Genomic DNA, 21,837 nt, shown 5'->3' on the forward strand with positions numbered 1-21,837 from the left:
TTTATTTGATAGATGTTCTTTTACTTCAGTTATCATTTTAACCAATTTTTGAATTTTTAAAAAATATTTGTAGTTGTTGATGGACAATACCTTTATTTTATTTGCTTATTTTTATGCAGTGCTCAGAATCAAATCCAGTGCCTGACACTTGCTAGAGGAACACTCTACCACTGAGCTACAACCCCCATCCAAAAACTTGTTGAATTCTTCATCTGACATTTTCTTGACTTCAGTGTCTATGAAATCAGTTATTGGAGAGGTGTGAATTTTGAAAACTATCTTATTACCTTGTTTCCTCACATTTTTTGTATTTCTGGGTTGATATTTTCACATCTGCTAGGATGATTATCTCTTCCAGTGTTATGTAAGGAACTTTTTAGTGAGTTGTTTCTCTTAATTGTGTGCCCTGAGTTGGGAATATGTCTATGTCAAAACTCACACCCAACATTGATTTTATATTCAGTCCCTCACACTGTTTTGAGAGGAGATACAATCAGCTGTAATCAATTCAGAACAAAGCCATATACTAATAAACCTTCAAAAAATATTCTGAACATGTTCTTCTCAATCTCTTTTATCTAAAAGTGGAAAGTGGAGTAATTCTCTAGCAAAAGTTAAGAAATTAGGTATTAAAGAAAGTACATTGCTATTAAACTGTGGGGTCATGATGAGGAAAGAGGGAAAGGAAATGGCAGTGGAGAGACAGGAGTAGAAAACACAAAAAGAAAAAGAGGGAGATAATATAAAGTGAACAAGGGAGAAAGAGGAATGAGTAAATCCATTTAATTCATTAAATATATATATATTTATATATATAATTGTGTTAATGAATATAATATTAAATAATAGGGAGAAACCTAGCAAATCAATATAAAAATAATATCTGTGAAATAAAAAACTATTTTTAAATTATTTCTTACTAAACTAATTGAGATGGAGAGATTTCTTATTAGGCCTTCTGGATTTGAATTTCATTGGGTTTTGGCTCAAGGGCATTTTAAGTGGAATAAACCAGGTAAAAAAAACATGGTCAGTGTTAAACTTATTCAGAGGTATAAGTTTCCATTCTTTAAGACCTTCACTCTTTATTGCTTCTTTTGCTGTACAGACATTTAGTAGTTTAATATGATACCTTTTTTTTTTGCTTTTGTTTCCTATACTATTTCTGTTGTTTTTTGTTTTGTTTTGCTTTGTTTGTGTGTGTGTGTGTGTGTATGTGTGTGTGTGTGTGTGTCTGTGTGTGTCTGTGTGTGTGTGTATGTGTGTGTGTGTGTGCTTCTTAAAAATATCCTTGGCCATAGCAGTATCCTGAAGGATTTTTCCTGTTTTCTTTTAGTGGTTTCAGAATTTCAGATCTTACATAAATCTTTAGTCTATGTACAGTTGATTTTTGAAATGAGGTCTCATTTTATTCTTCTGCATGTGGATACCCAATTTCCCCAGCATCATTTATTTAAAACACGATTCATTCTCCCATGTGTGTTTTTCAAATCTTTCTCTAAAGTCAGTTGGCTATATATGCTTGTGCTTACTTCTAATATGTTTTGTTCCATTGGTCTTTATGTCTCTTTTTTGCCAATCCCAGGATGTTTTCATTACTTTGTAGTATTTGGGGGAAGAGGGGTACTGGGGATTGATCCCAAGTGCAATAGGTAACCACTGAGCCACATCTCCATCCCCTTTTATTGTTTGTTTGTTTGTTTGTTTATTTAAAGTTTGAGATAGGGTCTTGCTATATTGCTGAGGCTGGCCTTGAACTTGCAGTCCTCCTGCCTTCACCTCCCAAGTCACTGGGATTAAAGGCATCTGTCACCATGCCCAGCAGTTTTGTAGTATATTTTGAAGTGAGGTATTAAAATGCCTCCTGTATTTTTGTTTTTTCCCAAGGTTGCTTTGGCTATTGGGGGTATTTTGTGAACCCATGTAAATTTTAGTATTGTTTTTTTTTTTTAAGTTCTGTGAAAAATGTCATTTGTACTTTGGTGTATGGATTGCTGTCTTGACTCTTATTTTAGGTAATTTTGATACTGTTGATGTATAACAGTGCTGCTGAAGGGTGTGTGTGTGTGTGTGTGTGTGTGTGTGTGTGTGTGTGTGTGTGTTTAAGGTTGATTTTGTCTCCTTCAACTTGATGAGTTAATTTACTACTTGTAATTGTTTTCTAGCAGAGAGTCTGGATGTTTTTTGTTTTTGTTTTTTAAATATATAAGATCAGGTCATTTGCAAACAGTGACAATTTGATGATGGCTTTCCACTTTGTATGCCCTTTATTTCTTTTTCTTACCTAATTGCTCTGGCTAGGATTTCTAGTACTATGTTGCAAATGTGATGAAAGAATGGGCATCCTTCTCCTTTGCAGTTGTTTATTTTTGATGCATTTCTTTTTTCATGATTTATTGTTAATTTATTTTCATAATTTCTATTTAATTCTTCAGATAACTTTCCTTTAATTCTTTGGTTATATTTGTTAGAGCCACTTTAAATTGTCTTTAGTAAAGCTGGGCATATTAGCTTAGTGGTAGAGTGCTTACCTAGCATTCTGCTTTTGGTACTGGGGATTGAACATAGGGTTCACTTTACTACTTAGTTCTATCCCCAGCCCTTTTTACTTATTTTTTTTAATTGTGAGACAGGGTCTCACTATATTACTTAGGGTCTCGGTCTCCTGAGCTTTTAGGATTACAGGCATGTGCCACCACACCCAGTTTGCCTAGCTTTCTTGAGACCTATGTCTCATCAATCCTTATTATGATCAAAAGAGAAGATTCTTGGTATTTGACATGTGGGCCCACAGAGTCCTACAGTGTTTCAGATCCCGAGTATGGGCCATACTTTGCTGTTTTGTTTTTTGTTTTTCTACTGGTGGGGGGGAGCACAGAGCTTTAGCTTTTCCTCCCACTTATTTTCTTATAGAATGTATTCTTTTAAGTTGCCTTCTTCTGTGCTTATGAGTATTTAGTACTTGGATTCCAACAAATCAGCTCCCTGAGCATCAAAGCTGATGGTGTTCATAGGCATGCTCAACCTTGGCAATCTATTCTATCTTAGGATTTTTAAAGAAATCAGTTTCATGCCAGAATGCCATAGGCATCCATTCTTCTTATCCTAAGTTCACTAACTTTTTATAAGTAAATGTTTTTGCCTTTTTTTTTCTTAACTGATTTCCAGAGGACCAAAGTTGGGAGTGGGGTTGGTATTGGGTTTTGTTGTTGTTGTTGTTGTTGTTGTTTTTAAAATATATATATATTTACTTGTACACAATATTTTTATTTATTTTTATGTGGTGCTAAGGATCGAACCCAGTGCCTCACACATGCAAGGCAAGCGTTCATCCACTTTGCCACAACCCCATCATCCCTGACCCTGAGCTCTTTTTGATATTTATTTTGAAAAAGGGTCTTGCTTAGTTGCTAAAGCTGGCTTTGAACTTTTGATCCTCTGGCCTCAGTCTTCAGAATCACTTGGATTACAGGAGTGTGCCACCACACCTGGCAACAACCTCCACCTTGTATACGCCCCCTGCAAGGAGTGAAGAAGAATTTTCATTCTTCTGTTACACTACCTTCATGTATGAATATTTTGCCTCTTGGTATGGAAATCTAGGTTAAATTTTGAAGTTCTTTTTTGTGTTTTTATTCTTTAAAGTAAAAGATTCACTGTTTCTGTATTGCCTTAATGCCACCTTTAAAAGGAAGTCTCCTGTCATTCTTTTCTTGCATCCTTTGTAGTTAATTTCATTTTACTTTGGTTACTTTTAGATGTTTCTACTACTGGTTGCTTTTACACTGTTCTGTTATGGTATTCTTTGTTATGTTTGTGATCTTCCTTTTCTTTCTTATTGTCTTTCCTTAACATATTATGGTTTTCTGTAGCTTCTTGAACATGTAGGTACTTTTTTTCATTTTTCTCTTTCCTTTCAGGACTTGTATTTTTTATTGAATGCCTGACATGTTGGGTTTTTCTTTCTGTTTCAGATAGTTTTATATTATTACAAATATTACTTGTACTTTTTTTCTTGGACACAGTTATGTTTAATCTTTTCATACCTACTTTTAAGGTTTGTTAAGTGGACTGGAAGAGCATTTAGTCTAAAGCTGATTTTCTCTCCAGCATTTAGATAATAAATTTTGTACTCTATTCTGTCTCCTGTGAATTATAAGATGTTCCCACCCTGGCCTATCAGAACACAAACTTTCTACCCATGTGTTTTTGCCCCCATGCTCATTTTTTCTGGTCCTTCTATTCTTTCTCCATCCTAGGGTGGTTTCTTCACATATATACTCTCTACTACTCAGCTAAAGAGACCATAGGGTTCTTTTGCTGATTTTTAGAACCTTCCCTTTCTGTTTAGCTGTCCCTTTTGATCCTGCACCTTATATCATATAATCACCTTGGCCTTGCTGAAGTCCCAGCTCCTTCTCCACTCTATTATGTCCTAGCTCTGCTTAGGTTTCCCTGCTTACTATGCTGCCTGGCGTGTATAGAACTGGTCCAATTTTAAGGCTTACCTTGTGTTATCCCTTGTCAGGGATCACTGTCTTTTTATGATTTCCCTGAATCTGTAACACCAAATAAAACAGCATTTACTATTTAATGATTGATTTTTATTGAGTCTTGCCAAAGCTTTCAGCCTATTATTCTCATATAAACAAGAATTCTTTAATTTCATGGTGTTAACTTTAACTGATTTGTATTTTATTTTATCAGACCTTATATCAATTTGTATTAGATCTGTTTTAGCTTACTATTGATATATAAAAATTCAGCCATTCAAAACAAGTGCCAGTATAGTTGACAATATAATCTACCTCCCAGATATGAACAGTATGCTATGGATATCAGCCATTAATTTTCCAGAAGTATCATTCAGTTTTTTTTATTGATAAAAGCATGATGTTACTCTCTAGTGCTGAGAGAAAAAAAGATAGTGACAATGCACTTGAAAGGGTTTGGTCATCATTGACCAGAGGGCTGAGGGAGAGAGAGAGAGGCTGAGGTGGGCTCCCACAGGCTTCTGCCCTGGGATATGGATGTTTATGCCACCACTGAGGATTTCTAAGAGAGAGAAGCTGGTGTGAGGGAGGGAAGACCACAAAGTCACCTTCAGGATGTATTTGATTGTTCCTGGAACAGTTTCTGGCCTGAGGAAGCACTCAAAACATACTGTTAGATGTCCCAGTGAGGGGTCTGTGGAGGAATTGAAAAATTAGGACCTGATTGATATAACCTGAGGTCAAGAGAGGACATTTAAAACGTAGGCAAACGAAGACACAGAAAGTTTAGGAAACCTGTTCAATGTTTTCTAGTGAGTCAGTATTAACTGTCCGAACGAAATCTAGCTCAATCCCTTTTTCATTCATTGCTCTGGTCATACAATAATGATGCTTATATTAATTGTTTCATTTCTCCACATAGAGAGAGAAATGTCCTCGGACAACAGCAACACAATAACAATAAGTGACCAAATCATGTTTTGGTAGATCTTAGCATCTTCAACCCCAACCCAAACAAGCACAGGTTTGTGAAGAGGTTACCTTTGCTGTCCACTATGTTATACTGTGTTTACTGTGTTACAATAGGATACCAGCTGGCAGCATCTGGTGAGTCAGATATGGAGCTTGAGTAAAAGATGTGGCCATAGGGAAAATGTGTACAGAACTCTTCTTGCATACATGAACTTGGACCTTTGGGCTAAGGTTAGAATTAGGTCAGTGCCCTGCACTGAGTTGAAAGAAATTTGGGTTTTCTTTCTCCCAAAAAAGGAAACACCACATTTGACTTTGATGTAATTATATATCTTAGGCATCAAATTTATATAATGATTGTAAAACCCAGAGAGCCCAAGAGCCTTAAATGATATACTAAGAAGAATGTACATTTAAGTAAAACTAGAAGTACTTTACAGCACCCTGGCACAGTGACCTCTGAGAATCGATGCTCCTTTTCTATACTGAAGGGCACACACTGAAATATTCTCAAATAAATCTTTGAGGACACAGGTCAGAGATGTAGATAGCTCTGCACTGAAACTTGCATGTGTGTCTTATTTGACAGAACAGTTCTTGTTTTCATTTTTTGTTTGTCTGCAGTACTGGGATTGAACCCAAGGTCTTGGGCATGTTAGGCAAGCACTCTTCCTAATAAGCCACATCCCCATCCCTTTTAATTTAATTTTATTTTATTTTAAGTTGCCAGTACTGGCCTCAAACTCACAATCCTCTTGCATTACCCTCCTGAATAGCTATGATAACGAGTATGTGCCTTCATACCCAGCTTTCATTTTCCTCTCTAATTGAATATGTTTTCAAATTAGTCACAATGATTTCACTTTTGGTTCTCTGTCCAGCAGGAAAGGTTTTATGTGATCCACTTAGCCAGCCCCTGAAGCTTTTGAGTTTACTAGTGCTGAACTTTTCTGACAAATTTCTACATAAGCAGCCAGTTACCAATAATATAATTACATGAAGCCAAAATATTCTCATGATTCAGCCTATACTGAAACCCTAAGAACTCTCTCGGACTTCCTCTTCCACTGGGTTGGTAAGAACCCAAAGCCATCTCATATCCTAACTTCACAAAGCCTGGGTCTTAGGTGTGAAAATGAACATACCTGTTGCACATGTATCTGTGTTGCTGAGGTACAGTTGCAACGTTAAGCCAAAATGCTCAAAAATGGCATGTAAAACAATCTTCAACATCAGAGCCCTGAACAACCTGAGTGCATCTGAAAGGCCCCTGATGCATGGTGATTCATAGTGAGGACAGTGTGAGCTGTCCTTTAGCACTGTGGTGAACACTAAATGAGACCACCTTTTATATATTGTCTATATTTGTGTGTGTGTGTGTGTGTGTGTGTGTGTATATATAAACAAATTTGAATTTTCAGGATATTGTGAAGGACCAAAACACATTAGATGGAAATAAACCTGCCCGAATCTCACCAGTAAAGACTCCAGAGGTCAAGAGTTATCCTTCCTGGTCGAGGTACCGTGGTAATCTCCTTAGCTTGGAAGTCCACAGGCATGGCCCACAGCTGTGGTCTTGAAGGTAAACAGACAGAGTGTCATGGGTAGCCAACTCTGGTAAGTTGTATTCCTATTCCCAACTATCCACTGTCTCCCCTGTGGGATTATTGTGCATCCAGCCCTTAGACATGTGGCTTTCTGTTTCTCTGAATGGGCAGAGCCCATGTCCTGTGTTTTGGAATGTGAATGGATGTGGTGTCTGAGTTGAAGCTTTAAATGTGCCTGATCGGATGGTTCCTACCCCCTGCCATGAAAACTATACAAACCAAATAAGTTCCATGATGGTTAAAATCTTTCCTAAACTTTCATGTAAGTATTAATTCATATCATTTTCAAAAAGTATCTGTATGTGCATAGATATATGTGTGTCTCTCAATGTCCTCACCTGTAGAGGTGGGACTTCAGTTGGGTCTGAGTCTCCATCACACCTCTTCATGTGTCCTGTATCTCATATCTCAGCCCAGGGAGGTGGGCGGCATGGATGGTATGAAAGTCTTGGAACCAGAAGGACCAGCAAGTTCTCAGTTGGACAAGCCACGTCACTTCCCAGAGCCTTCGTCTTCTCTACTTTAAATGGGTAAGCAGTGCCCAGTTTGGAGATGGCTCTGAGGAAGTACCTGGTGCCTGAGAGGACTTTCTCAGCTCGGTTCTGGGCACTGCTGTTGTTAGGACGTGGGACAGTTAGACAGGCTGCCACTGCCTGCTATCCTCAGTCCCAACAGACTAGTAACAAAGGCTTCTGTTTACTGTACACCACCTGTGGGCCAAACGTCTGTCATTTAAGTCTGTCACCTCCTGTCCTCCTCAGAGCACCCCTGCAAGGTGTGGTTGCTTTGGGTCCTTTTCCGTATGAGGAAATGGGCATAGACCAAGTAACTTGGCCAAGCTTACACAGCCAGTGGGGGTCTAGTGTCAGGTGGAGTGGAGAAGTGTGCACAGGCTGCTGGCTCCTGAGGGCTCTGGGGCCCAGGCCCTGCCCACCGGCTTTGTAATCAGGATGCACTCTGGAGCACACCAGGACCCCAGAGGAGCTCAGCTCTGTGACCCAAGGCCTTTGCACCGCTCTGTAAGTGGGTATGTCTGTTCCATCCCACATGGTGATGCCATGGGGCCTCTCAGGTCCTGCGGTCAGGAGTTCGAGGCTGGATCTCATGTCCAGCTGCGTAGATCCAGTCAGTGCCTCATTGCTCAGCCCTTACACAACCCAACAGGGTGGATTCAGGTTACAACCAAGGCCAAGGGCCCACTCTCCTGTACCCCCACATCCTGCTTTCTGCTGGTCCACCTGGTGAGCAACCCCAGGGGTTCCATCCACCAACTTGGTCACTCACCCCATCAGAGAGTTCATGGCTGTATTGAGCCTTTGCCACTGTGAAGTTGCTGACCTGTGAAGGTAGCCATATTGGGCTGGGGTGAGGAGGGCCCTTGGGGGCCTGAGGAGAGGGCAGAGACTTCATCTGAGTCACCCCTGCATCCCTCTTGTATGGGACCCATATCATTCATTCATTCCACAAACGTGACAGGTGCTTACTCTGTGTCAGGCACTGAGCTAAGGGCCTGTGTAATACTTAAGAAATAATCACTTGATTATTTAACTATTTAATGGTTTATTGGCTTTTTACCAAATGTGCCTGGCCCAACAGGTGCTTAATGCCTGTTTGATTCATTAATTACTAATCTCCAGACTTCTAACCATATGTGCCTGGAATCGTGCCTGCATAACTTAACTGTGCAAACAGTAAATCAAATAGACGAAATTTTCTTAGAGATCCTGCACCTACTGGAAGAAAAAGTAGGCCCAAATCTTCATCATGTTGGCCTAGGAACTGGAAGTTGGAGTGAACCACAGAGTAGGAGGATTAAGCCTTTCTCTGCTGAGTGTGTGTACCTGACTGTGCAGGTGTGAGTTGCGAGTGTGTGCATGCACCTCTCTGTCAACAGGGCACATGCAGATCTTCCTCACCCTGAAGCTGCCACCTTACCTTGTCCTCACCGAAGTCAGTCCAGAACAACTGGCCAGTCAGTGTGGAGCCTGGCCAGCCCCGTTGCTCAGCTCATGGCCCAGGACACGGGGAGTGGGGCAGATTCAGCAGCCAGTGTTGCCTGCGACCATCCTTAGGAGTTTCTGTACAGAAAGTTTCTTCACCAGGAACCAAAAGGGAACCCCCAGGGTCAGCTCCTAGTGATCAAACCCAAAACAATTCTGCCAAGTGGGGCCCACACTGAAGAATCCTGCTTCTGCCTTGTGTTCCTGGCTCTCAGGGCCTCAGACAGATTTTCCCTGGCCTAGACCCGGGAGAGGAATGAGCCGGGCAGAGGATCAGTGACCCTGGGCCACCTGAGAAAGCAGTGGCCACCTCGGATGTTGACAGTAACCTCGTTACACAGCAGTAGGTGCTGACATTGGCCACGGATGCACAAACATCAGGCCAGTCAAAGCAGATCCTCTGGTGATTCTACAAGACCCACCAGTGAGTGATGTCTGGCCAGTGAAGTGCATTCCCGTCCACCCTCCTGCTAGGCCCTCCCTCCCAGAAACTCTCAGGTGCTTTGCAAACAGCAGCCACCAAACAAACAATTATGTTCTCCCAGGAAATATTTCAAACCATCTTTGATAGCACTATCCAGATGAACGCTTTCGACGTGGGTCTGGTTCCTGCTTCTCAGCTGACCACACATCCTAAAGGGAAGAAATATGAGCCCTGCTGCAGGTGGTGACAGGCGCTGGGCAAGGCACTTTCATTCAGTCACTTGTTCATTCCACATATGTGTATTGAAGAGCTGCCGGATGCCAAGCACAGTGACAAGAAGGGGACATAGAGGAGCAAGGGAGATACCTAACCCACCCTCAAGCTCATTTCTAGTGCAGGAGGTGGACAGGGAGATATGGTCGTGACCCAGCGCAGCCCACGCTGAGATGGCAAACACCCAGGCAGTTAGGGACCCAGAGGGGAAGAGGGTCTGGAAAGGTTTCCCTAAGGAACGGAAGCCTTGGATGAACAGGGTGGGAAACCATTAATTAACTAACCAAATATACATTAAGACCTGCTTGGCCAAGACTATTTGTTTAAAGATCGTCAAACCCTAGAATAGTTAGATAACCTAAAGGTCACTGCCCGGGCCCAACCAGGAACCCAGGGCAGTGTCTGCAGAGGAGGCGCCAGCTGAGGATACCACCTGCAGGTCCGACTCTAGGTGCTGGTTTCTGCTTTTGTCTTCAACCCTGAGCCCCTCAGCAGTCTGCCTTCTGGGTCTTTCCACCAGCCAGGATCTTGCCAAGCTTTACTTCCTGTGGTTTGGTTGTAACAACAATAGGTATTCTTTTCCTTTCCCAAATATGAAGTTTTATCATAATAGTGAATAGGCCTTGTCAAGCCACACACAAGTTCTCTTCTGCCTTCCCCCATAAATAATCCTGTCGTCACTGTGGCTGGGGAGTGGGACATGCAACTCTGAAACTCATGACGGAGCTCATCTGGAAATATTGAAAATGGCAGCTTCGGTCCTGCCGTAGAAGAGCTCTGGGTTCACGAACAGTAGCTCAGTAATTTTTAATTACTGCCTAATCTCAAAATTAAGTCACCCTGATTTTCTTGCTGTGGTATGACTCCTCTGAGCCCTTCATCCACCTGAAGGACTTGGGGTTTGTCAGCTGAGGTGGATAAGCCCCCGGGGGACCTGCTCAAGACCCTCAGCCCTGCTGGTATTGTTTCTGAGTGAGCTGAAGGCTGCAGTCTTTCCTCCTCTCTAAAGATCAGCCTGGAAGCTCAGACCTGTCTGATGTACCCTGTGTGATGGGATCATGTGAGGTCTTCCTGTCGTCACTGTGAAATGGACCCTGGAAAAACTGAGGCTCAGAGGTTTTGTTTTTGGTTTTCGTTGGCAGTGCTGGGGGTTGACCCAGGGCCTTCGGTGGCAGATGCATACTGCCAAGCTGCGCCCCCAACCCAGGGTTGTACAGGAGGTCTCTGCACCAGATTTGAACCCAGATCTACCAGTCTCCAAAGCTACCCAGCCTCACTGCCTCCCTGTGTGTTGAAGGAACCAATCCTGCCAATCAGGCCACTTCAGCCTCTGCTATGGCCACCAAAGAGGAGACGGACAGCAGGAAAACATGGCCTTGGGGCTGCTGGGCCAGAACAGGCCAGCATTGGCTCTCAGCTCTCCTGTGAGGCTGGATGACCTTGATCTGGTCGCTCTCTCAGAGCCTCAGTTTCCTCAGGGATATCCCACCTGCATCTGACGCTGAGCAAGGGTTGAAAGACCGTGAACGTGGGTGGTGGTCCTGGTGCCCAGCCTGTTCAGGAAGCAGTCCCCCCTGTGGCCTGGGTGGCTCCTGTGGGCAGGCCATGAGCCTCTGGGTACCTGCCAGATTGGTCCTTTGCAAGAGCTCATCAGACAGCCTTGAGGCAGGGTCTGGCCCTTGCTCACACCTTTGGCAAACCAGCCTCTCAGGTTGTTTCTGTTTATTTATTTATTGTTTTGGTTTAGGGTTGTTCAGCCACCAACCCCCCCCCTCAATTGGGACAAGCAGCTCTCCTGCCTGGTGAGGGAATGGCTTCTCCCAGTCCTTTCCCTGTCCCTGAGTCCTGGTACCATGTATCCACATCACCCAGTTGGCTCCTAGTCAACGTTCAGTTTAGTTTTGTAAATAAGTGGCAGTTTCTCCTGGTGTGTTTTGACTTTGCTTATGTAACGTGTGTCCCCAACAGAAAAGGGAAGGACTACCTCCTGTCTCTCCGCCTCGCACACACTCTGTACTCAGCAAAGGGCCTCAGTATTGATTTTGTGGAGTAGCTGAGTGCGTGAATGAGTGGATAAGTGTGTTAAGCATCAGGGAATAATAAGAAGTTAGAGAATCTTTGTGGAGGAAGGGTTGATTAAGGGAAAAGCACCCCTGGGTGTGCTGGTGCCCTCCTGTAATCCCAGATTACGTCGGAGGCTGAGGTAAAAGAATAGGACATTTGAAGTCACCCTCAGTTTAGCAAAACTGTCTCAAAGTGGTGAAGAGCCCCTGGATTCAATCCCTAGAAAGAGAAAAAAGCACCTGGGCTCTGGGTTCTTTTAAGCCACAGAAGGGACTTTAGGCAACGGGCAGAAGTCTTATTTCACAAACCAGAAGATAATGAAGCTGCTGAACCCTTTCTTGTTCGGGGTCTAGTGACCATCCAGTTCCTAGTCTGTTCGGTCAGGGCAAGGGTGGAGCTTGTGTGCTGGGGCCCTAGGCTACCTGCGCTGCCCTCCCCAACCCTCCTCCCTGCCCATCACTGACTTTTTTCCCTTACCCCTCCAGGAACACCCCCAGTGTGCCTGAGCGAGGCCTGCGTCTCAGTGACCAGCTCCATCTTGAACTCCATGGACCCCACGGTGGACCCCTGCCAGGACTTCTTCATCTATTCCTGTGGGGGCTGGATCAAGGCCAACACCGTGCCTGATGGCCACTCATGCCGGGGGACCTTCAGCAACCTCTGGGAACACAATCAAGCCATCATCAAGTACCTGCTGGGTAAGCACCAATGGGGACACTAAGGAATGGGCTGCAGGGGACGCCACCTACTGCACCTGCCAGCCAGGCCTGGTCACAGGAGGGGCTTTGCCCTGTCACTCGCTGTGGGGCCCTGCTGTGTGAGTTATTCGTCTCTAGTCTCAGTTTCTTTGTGGAACAGCATTAATAACATCCAGACTGTAGAGTCGTTTTGTTTGAGGTGCTGGGAATCAAACTCAGGGCCTTGCATATGTTAGGCAGGTGCTTTGTCAAAGTTTTGAAACAGGGTACTTGCAAAATTGGCCAGGGTGGCTTCAAATTTGCAATCCTCCTGCCTCAGCCTCCAAAGTAGTTGAGATTACAATCATGCAGGGCTTTGAGCACTACAGAACACACTGTGATGCTTCAGCTCGTCTGTGACATATACCAGGCACACAGGAGCTGATAGCTGTGGTCATTTTATTTTGTGGCTTCAGGATGCAGCATCGTCCTTGGCTAGCATTGACTGAGTTTTGAAAGCTGTGAGCAAATGGAGTCAAGGCTGGACATACCACATCAGACTTTAAGGCCCAACGGAAGTTCTAACAGCTTATCGGAGAGTTAAGTTGTCCACGTAGGCAGGGTCTTCCGTGGCCTCACAGACTCTCCAAAGTACTTTTGACTTTGGGGTTGATGGTTTCATCCTCAGATTCCAATTCCCCGCCTGCCTTGTGTGCAGCTGGATTTCTGGTTCATGTTGTTGAATTCCCATCAGCCCCATGGAACCCAGAGGGAGTTGCAGCGCCAGGCTGCACCCCACTCCTGACTCAAACCCCTTGGCAGTAGGGACCTTTTACTGCTGCCCCCTGCTATCCCCTGTCCTGGGACCCTAAATGCTGGGAAGGGCCAGATTATGAAAAAAACAATCCATGCAGCCATGCTGGACAGACCTTGGCTTTGACAAATACTCATTAACTTTTTGAAAACCACTCAAGACACCCAAGGTAGGTAAAATGAAGAAGCTACCTGAGAGGGGACAAATCTTCTCAAAAGGACAGTTATCTCCTTACAAGACAGGAAATGATTCTAATTTGACAATTATGAAATCAAGGCAGCTGGGGCTCTTGGTGAAGGTGGGAACATGTACACAGGTGAAGGAGTCCTTGACTCACTCGTGCCTCGTGCTGGGGCACAGCTGCCACCAGGTAAAACCTGCCTGTCCTTTCTCCTTGACCCGGGCATTTCCTGGGTGGGATGCCCCTCAGCACCCAGTGCAGCGACAGCCTCCTGCTGGCCCCCCAGGGATGGAGCAGGGTGGTACTTGAACGTGGAGTGAAGGAATCTGCAGGGCAAGATGGCCAAGTCCCAGCCTGAGATGGCCCCGGGCCATCTGAGGCCACCAAAGGTGTCTTCCAAAGGGGGTGCCGCCTTTTGTTTCAGATCTGGAAGCTCAAGTGGCAAATATGTCTGTGGTTTCAAGGCTACAACTCAGGACAGTCCCTTCCCCAGAGCCCAGTGACACAGCCGGGGCCTTGGCAGGACCATAACGAAGCAGTAGGTGGTCCAGACACGTATCGAGGTGGGCTGGGTTCAGTGCCGACTCTCACTGCGGGGTCTGGGCCAGTCCCAGAGCCTGATTTTTCATTGACACACTGGCAACTGCGCTCCTCCAGGTTATAAAATTTAATGGGAAAATATGAGTAAAGAGCTCTCCTCAGTCTCCATGTGGTGGTTGCTCTTTGCGGTGGTAGTACTCTCATTCCTCACGTTAATCCCCACACAGGACTGTACAGTTCACAGAACGCTTTTGAACTGTCATCCCATTTTATCCTGTAGGGTGGAAGCTGGGGAGGTATCGTTCACCTCATTTGATAGATGAAAAAACTGAGGTTCAGAGAGGTCCTCAAGATAGGCTCATAGTTGGCCTGATTCCTGGTCCTGTGCCCTTTCCCCTGTCCCATGCCCTCTCCTCAGGTATAAGGGACAGACATAGCTCCCTTGTCACTGTGTTGAAGGGAGCACAGAACACTGAGGGCTGAAGGAGAGTGGGAAGGACACTGGCAGTTTTTGAGTGTCTGTTATGTTTTAGGCTGTTTATATCTACTGCCCCTTTAATTCTCATTAACATCCTGGAACTTAGGGATTATCGTTCCCATTTTACAGATGAGGAAACTGAGGCTCAGAAATGTGAAATAATTTTGCCAAGAACATACCTTCATTCCAGAATGGAGTGGGGCTGGTGCTCTGGGGGGCAGATAGCATCGAGGGGGGGAGGAAGAAAGATGGGCAATTAGGCCCAGAACCACTCCTTTTGCTTTGTGGTCAAGGGCGCTGGCCTCCCACTGGCCTGGAGCTGATTCTTACTGGGAGGACCTTAGACCTGTGCCAAGATTGGATCCATCCTGTCCTGTTCCCTGTACGGTGGCAGGGCTCATGAGGAGTGGCCTCCAGGCCTGGGCCGTAGCCTTACATCACCGTGTCCCTGAGAGTCCCGTTGTACATGGAAAGCTGCTCTGAGCCGGGCACAGAACAGCCGGCACCAGGCCATCAAACCCTTGACCCCAGGGCCAGGGGCTGATGGTATCAGGAGGCAGACCAGAGAGCTGCCAAGTCTGGTGGCCTTGGCCTGCGATCTTGGCCGTTGCCAAGTGACCTGCTTCTCTCCACTGTAGCTCCAGTCTCTGTGAAATGGAGGAACCAGTGCCACCGGGAGTGAGGCTGCTGTGACACTGACTGGCACGTGTGGTTCAGAGGGCCACGCACAGGGCCTGGCACCCACCTGGGGCTCAGCAGGGCATAGGCGCCCTTCTTGGTGGGGTGGGTTCCAACCGGACTTCATCCTGACAAGCTGTGTGACTGCAGAGGGCCACCAGCCTCTCAGGCCTCAGCTCTCCACCTGTGAAGTGGCGTCTAGCTCATGTGGTTAATCAGGATGCTCTAAGGGAAAGAATCTCTGCTTATTTTATTTCTCAGGGAAGCACTGACGCGGACCTGGCTCCAGAGCAGGCAGTACAGGCACGTCCCCGCCACCAAGGCCTTGGGTTACTTCATTTTTTTCCCATGGTACATTCAAGTAGGCACCAGTATATTCCCATTTTACAGACAAGACTCACAAAGACAAAAGAAGTGTATTTCCCAGGAAAAGGTAGAGCTGGGATCAGCTATGGGGCCTCAAAATTTCTGTCCTTTGTCTCCTGGCTCTCCTGAAGTCAGATTCCCCACCGACAAGCCCTGAGTGATGCTGCTCAAGAGTTTGGCTGAGCAGAGCCTCCGGCCTCACGGTTCCCATCTGCAGTGGCTGCTTGACCAAGCTTTGCAGGCAAGCCAAGCCCTGGCCTAGGCCTGACTCAGTACTGGGATCACCTTCGCATCACACTGACCAGAGGCTTGGAAGGCACATCCTGGGGTCCCGTCCCCATCAGGGTTACTCCTGGGGATTAGTCTAGAACAGCCCCTCACCTGTGGGCCTCGATACCTGGGGCCTTGTTACCTGAGTGGACACTGGAACAAAAGAGAGTGCTCAGGCTCCTCTGAGGTCACCCGGAGCAGACTTCTTTCTAGATGGACAGAGGAAAAGATATTTGCAGTGCCGGCAAGGATAGCGTCCACTGGACCAGAGGACAGCAACTACCATCCATGTGCCAAGTGAGCTTGGGCAAGCCGTGTGTTTCTTTCATGGGTGAATTCACCCCAGGCCCCTCAGGAAATCCAGAGACCTGGAGCAGGTGGGCTGAACTAGGCCCGGGGCCACTGTGGTGTGTCCTCCTTGCAGCCTGCTGGCTGGAGGGTGCGACCTCAGCTGTTCAGAACACAGGCGCCTCACTGCACTCTTGCCTCTCCCCCAAGAGACATACAAGCACTACCTTGTGGACTTAGGGGAGACAAGAGTGTGGCCTCACCAGTTACAGGGGCGCAGGCCTGTAATCCCAGCCACTTGGGAAGCCAAAGCAGGAGGATCACAAGTTCGAGGCCAGCCTCAGCACTTTAGCGAGGCCCTAAGCCACTTAGTGAGATCCTGTCTCAAAATGAAAAATAAAAAGGGCTGGGGATGAGGCTCAGTGGTTAAGCGACCCTGGGTTCAGTCCCAGGTACCCAAAAAAAAAAAAAGTGTGACCTCACATCATCGGGGAAGCCAACAGACAGGCCCCTCACTCCTTAGCCTGGCCCTTGCCTGAGGCTTTCCCACTGTGCTTGGATCCAGTCTCTAGAGTGCCCCCACCCGGCCCTTCAAGACTCCTTCGACCCACTGCCTCTGTTGAGTCTTCCAAGGGTTTCTTAGGGCCTGAGCTGGTACTGCCAGGTTTACTCTACAATATCTACAATATCATATATATATATATATATATATATATATATATATATTTTTTTTTTTTTTTTTTTTTGCATAACAGAAAAACGTAATGCAAGCTTGTAACAATTCAAGCAATACCGGGATCATAAGGAAAGTTCTCAGCCTTCTTCCTTCTATCCCAAACACCAATCTACACATGTACGCTATTCCAGCAGCATGAGATGTGTCCACGTCACTGATCTGGCAACGAATCAGGTCACCCTGTGTCATCACTCATGGTTTTGTTTTTAGGTTTCTCGCATTTGCTGTTTCATCCTCCTGCCCTCTGTGACAGGCTGTGTCTCTGAAATGCTGGCTCCGTGCGGGGCACATTCTGGGGACAGGGCTACTCTGGGGTCCCAAGGGCATAGAAATTGTTTGGCAGCCTGAGACCAGACCACAGAGTTTCCAACTGCCTGGATACTTCCTTCTTGGGGCCCTGAGTTCCAGAAACTTCCCCAAAGTCTCAGGGAAAGCGGGAGCTGATAAAGAAGGCGCCTTGTTCTGCAGGGAAAAAAAACATAAGGATACCATGTGTTGTTGCCATTCCTGGTGCCTGCTGCAGGCCAGGCCCTGCACCGAGATCTCGTGGACAGCCCATGGGGATTCAGCATCATCCTCACATTTCGGAGACAAGGAGAAGGTTAGGCCCAGGGAGGGGAGGGGAGGTGCCTGCCTGGGAGGGCAGAGCCCACAGCGGCTTGGGCTTCCTGGAATTTGAACCCAGGCCACTTAAGCCTCTCTGGGGACCAGCCACCCCTGTGTGGGTGTGGCCGTGTGTGTACATCTCATCCTAACAGTTCCCACTGCGGCTCTTACTAGTACCACACCCAATTAATAGGTGAGAGGTTGGGTAACTTACTGGAGGTTGCACGAGTCAGTGGCTGAGGCCCAGGGCAGAGGTCCACTCGGGGGTGTGGTAGAGATCCCCAGGTGTCTGAACCTGAACTTCAGACCAACGCTCTTCAATTACCACTGGTTCCCGGGCTCCACAATCTGGTAAAGGCAGTTGCTTGCCCAGGCTGAGGAAGCCTGGCACCGTTCCTGACACTCTCACCCCTCCTCTGCTGGCCCACGCCCCCATCTTGGCCCACCTGATCTACTCCAGTGGCCTTCACCTAGCCATCTTGCTTCAGCACTTGTCCCTGGAGCTCTTGAGTGAGGAAGGAGAGGGGTGGGAGAATCCGGGGGCCCCAGGAAGCAGAGGTGGGAAGAGGATCCACCAGGGCTCCTGCCCCAGCCAGAGCTGAAGCGGGGTCCAGGCGTGGTGCCCCTGGAGGGGGTGCAGCACAGCACACACCTGCATTTCCTCTCCATGCAAATCCTGGGAGGCACCAGCCCCATCACCCTCCTCCCCTGAGGTGACATCCTGCCTTGTTAAACACAGACGCCGAGCTCCCTTCTTTGAGCACATGTTGCTGAAGGCCTACTTTGTGCCTGTTCAGGTTCTGGGGACACAGGGATGACTAAGACACAATGTGGGGCGAGACAGCCCCACTCCCGCTCCATGTCAGCCTCCTCCTGCCCAAGCAGGGCTTCCTCTGGCCACTTTCCCAGGCCTCTCCCACCATCGTCTCATGGCTTCCGGCACCTTCTCTTCATACTCCCCTGTGTGGAATCAAACACTCTTGTGACTTTAGTTGCCATCTGTTCACCACTGGGCTGCCAGCTTCCTCGGACAGATCTGTACATCTCCACACCCAGCCTGGTGGCCACCAAAAACCCACAGCTGTGGGAAAGCCAGTGAGTAGGATCCCAGGTTGCTGGAGGAACTTTGAGCTTGGTTGGGGAACCTCTCAACAAAGGAGAGAGGGAGGCCATGCTTGAAGGCAGTGTCGTTGACCTCCAAGTGCTAGGGAAGGAAGGGACAGGCAGCCTCAAGCTGGAACTCATAATGTGCTGTGATTAGCACAGCCAGGCTGTTCCTGGTGAGCCTTCCGTGGGCCTCTTATCTGGGTGGCCTTGGGCTCTGGAGGAGGGAGATGCCAGGCCCTCTAGCTGTGCACAGAGCACCTCCCCTAACAGTGGCCCTGGCATTCAGGGTCATGACTGGAGCCAGATGTGGATGGTGAGGTGCAGCTTCTGGGCCTGGCAAATGATGACAGTTCTCCTGCTTGTCCTTCCAAGAGCCTAGCTGCTGGGAAGGGAAAAGCATTGCCACAGAGCTGAGGCCACTGGGGTGAGGGACTCCCCTCTGCCGCCCCATGCTCTGCTTCCTGAGTCGGAGGTGTGGCAGCAACCCTAGCTTGGCCCCCTTTCCCTCCTTTGTCCCCAGGAAGCCTCACACAGGTGTCTCCAGAGCCCAGCAGCAGCCCTTGGTCTCCAGGGCAAGGCTTGCCCCTCCTTGTTCAAGCCCCTAACCTCCATCTCTCATTCAGGGCCTTCTCTTGGCTCTGACCTGTCTTCAGTCCAGCCCACTGAGTGGCCTTTCCGGGGCTACCTCCCAGATCTCAGCTAGACTGGGCTTGATGCCCTCTGACCAGTGATAACCATGGTGCTATTTATGCCAGAATGGAGGGATGGGGAGCCTTCTGGGTTGAGAACTGGAGAAGCTGATTAAAGACTGGCCAGGAAGTGACTCGTGCCCTTGGCACCCAGCGAATGCCACACACTTTCCTTCTAGCAGCAAGCCCTTCCTGCTTCCTTCCTTGGCCCCACGCTGTCCACTCCCTCCACCCAGTGCCCTTTGCCCTGTTTCTACCTGGAGGCCCCCCCCACCCCCAGGCAGAGGGGGGTGCTTCTCTGTGTTCCAGAGCCTCTGCAGTGTTAAAGCACTTTTGTGTGCTGTGTTCCTTCCTTGGCACATCTATGTCCCGCTAGACTATAAGCTCTTTGGGGATAGAGAGCAGGTCTTAATTTTGTGCCCAGAGTGCTGAGAATGTTCTGGAAGGAGCAACATAGGAGAGGTTCTGGGTAAAAAAAATAGACTGAGAAAGTATGGAAGCAAGTGGGGTTTTAGCAGGGTCCCATGCCGAAGCCTCCTGGGGTTGAGGACATTGTTGTCTGGCCCCAGAGTACCCGCAGTACCTGGCACAGAGCAACCCTTTGCTCTGCATCCCATGGATGGATGGATGGATGGGTCGATAGAGGCCCACGAGAAAGGTGCCTATGGAGGAGGTGGGTTTGGAGAGATCTTGGGAGAAAGCAAAGGAAGAGGTTTAAAGTCAGAGAGCAACTAATCTGAGAGAAGGACAAGTGGCCAGCCCAGGGTGGGAGCAAGCTGGACAGATGGACGCAGGGGCCAGGAATCTTACGTGGTCTGGAGTGGAGCCCTGAGACAAACATGCAGACCCAGAAGCCCCAGCACATAGTAGGTCCTGGGGACCTGAGTACTCAAACTCGTCAGGTACAGATGGGGACCTTCCGTGCTGTGTTCACACAGGAGGGTGGCCTTCAGCAGGCGGCTCTGGACCGGGGGCTAAGGACAGGGGGGATGGGAAGGGAGTCTGCGGGTGGGTGGGTGGGTGGGTGGGGGTCTGGGAACCAAAGAGGATGAGGTGCTGCTGGCCTGAGTTGGGGAGGGACGGGGAAAACAGCCCTTGGAGTCGTCTGCAGGTTTGTTGACTACGCCTGGCCCCCCGAGGAGGAAGCAGAAAGTCAATTCACAGTGAATGAGGCCTTTCAGGCTTCACTCAACCCCAGTGTTTCTCACAAGGAAGGTGAGCTGTGATCTGAAGCCGAGACATGGCTCTGTCCCAGCACCAGGCAGGGGAGTTCCTGCCACATGTTGGCTGGCAGGGATGCAGACTGTCTTGCTGGGTGGGCCCGGGCTGCCATGCCAGGGACAGGTCCTCAGGCCTGATCAGCAGATGGGCAGAGACAGGGCATGCCCTCCTGATCTGCACCCAACTAGGATGGGGGCACTCATACCCGCTGGGGCTGGCTGCTCCCTGACAGCAGCTGCCCTGACGGCTTCACAGTGGGGAGCACCGAGGCTCCAAAAGGAACTTGCCTGGGGATCCCCAGCAGGTAAATGGGGGCTTATTCAATATCTGCTATCTCTTATCCTTCTAGAAAATTCCACAGCCAGCTCGAGTGAGGCAGAAAGGAAGGCCCAAGTATACTACCGCGCATGTATGAATGAAAACAGGATCGAGGAGCTCAGGGCCAAGCCCTTGATGGAGCTAATTGAGAAGGTGAGTCCCTGGGGCATACTCTGGCCTCCCTCCTGCCGCGCCTCCTGCCAGCCCCTCTGGCTGCAGCTCTCAGGCCCACTGGTGCTCAGCCAGCCCACACCTCCAGCCTCCGCACCCAGCTGGAACACGCAGCCTGTCTGTCTGCCACTGCGTGTGCATGCACGTCTGTGCGTGGGGGGACTGTCTGTTGTAATGTGTGGGGTTGTGTGTCAGCATCTGTTGAGGACATCTAAGTGTCTCAGTGCATCTGCGTGGGCCTTGGGGACGATATTCACTGGGAATCTCTTCCTCTGGATTGCCACTTCCCTTTCCTCAGGAGGTGGGTTGAGTGTGCGAGAGGTGTGTGTTATTCCAGAGAAACCAACAGGGAGTCTTAGGCCAGCAACAGAGCCAGACCTGCTGGCTGGAGGCCTCGCCTTGCTCCTGAGCCCAGGAGAAATCTTCCCTCCGGCCAGGCTGCCTGGCACAGACAGAGATGGCTGCGGCTTTTCTGGCCACCCTTTGCTTGCTCAAGGGCTCGCCATCCTATCTCAGTTTGGGGAAGGTATTGCTGCAGGCATGGGGACTCTCCCAGTCCCTCCTCTCTGGCACAGGCCCCATGTGCCAGTGTGTGCCAATCCTGGAGGACCAAAGAGAATTTCTTTTAAGTCCCAACTTGGAGAGAGACCAAGGTAGACCCTAGCTTATCAGCCTTTTTCAAAATACAGAGCCTTATTTCCCGTAGTCACAATTGGATTTATGTCTTAATAGTAATCACGTTCGTGTGATTGATTGTCCAACAAATGAACAGCACAGGGGGCAAAGTCTCTGGGATTCACAGCTCATTTGTTAAGGATGAGTCTTTGCTCCCTCCGTGGGTCTCCAGATCACAGGTCAGAAGCC

At 48.0% G+C, this 21,837-nt stretch overlaps 1 protein-coding gene across 19 annotated transcripts in view; it reads left to right on the forward strand.

Annotated features, from left to right (window-relative positions):
- The window catches only part of LOC101960083 (endothelin-converting enzyme 1-like), a 121,271-nt gene that overhangs the window by 72,937 nt on the left and 26,497 nt on the right, over positions 1-21,837 (forward strand). For 13 of the 19 annotated variants that reach the window (XR_013432531.1, XR_013432530.1, XM_078035896.1 and 10 more), the window contains 2 exons: positions 12,319-12,531; positions 20,834-20,955. Coding sequence is in view for 17 of the 19 variants with exons in the window: in XM_078035896.1 (XP_077892022.1) it covers positions 12,319-12,531; positions 20,834-20,955 (335 nt within the window). In the remaining 2 variants the exon portion in view is untranslated. Of the gene's footprint in view, positions 1-5,415; positions 5,518-6,886; positions 7,603-12,318; positions 12,532-20,833; positions 20,956-21,837 lie in introns of all 19 variants that reach the window. The other 6 variants (XM_078035908.1, XM_078035905.1, XM_078035910.1 and 3 more) reach the window with 3 other exon arrangements.

The sequence above is a fragment of the Ictidomys tridecemlineatus genome, unplaced genomic scaffold (genome assembly GCF_052094955.1).
Source record: "Ictidomys tridecemlineatus isolate mIctTri1 unplaced genomic scaffold, mIctTri1.hap1 Scaffold_130, whole genome shotgun sequence".
Lineage (NCBI taxonomy): Eukaryota > Metazoa > Chordata > Mammalia > Rodentia > Sciuridae > Ictidomys > Ictidomys tridecemlineatus.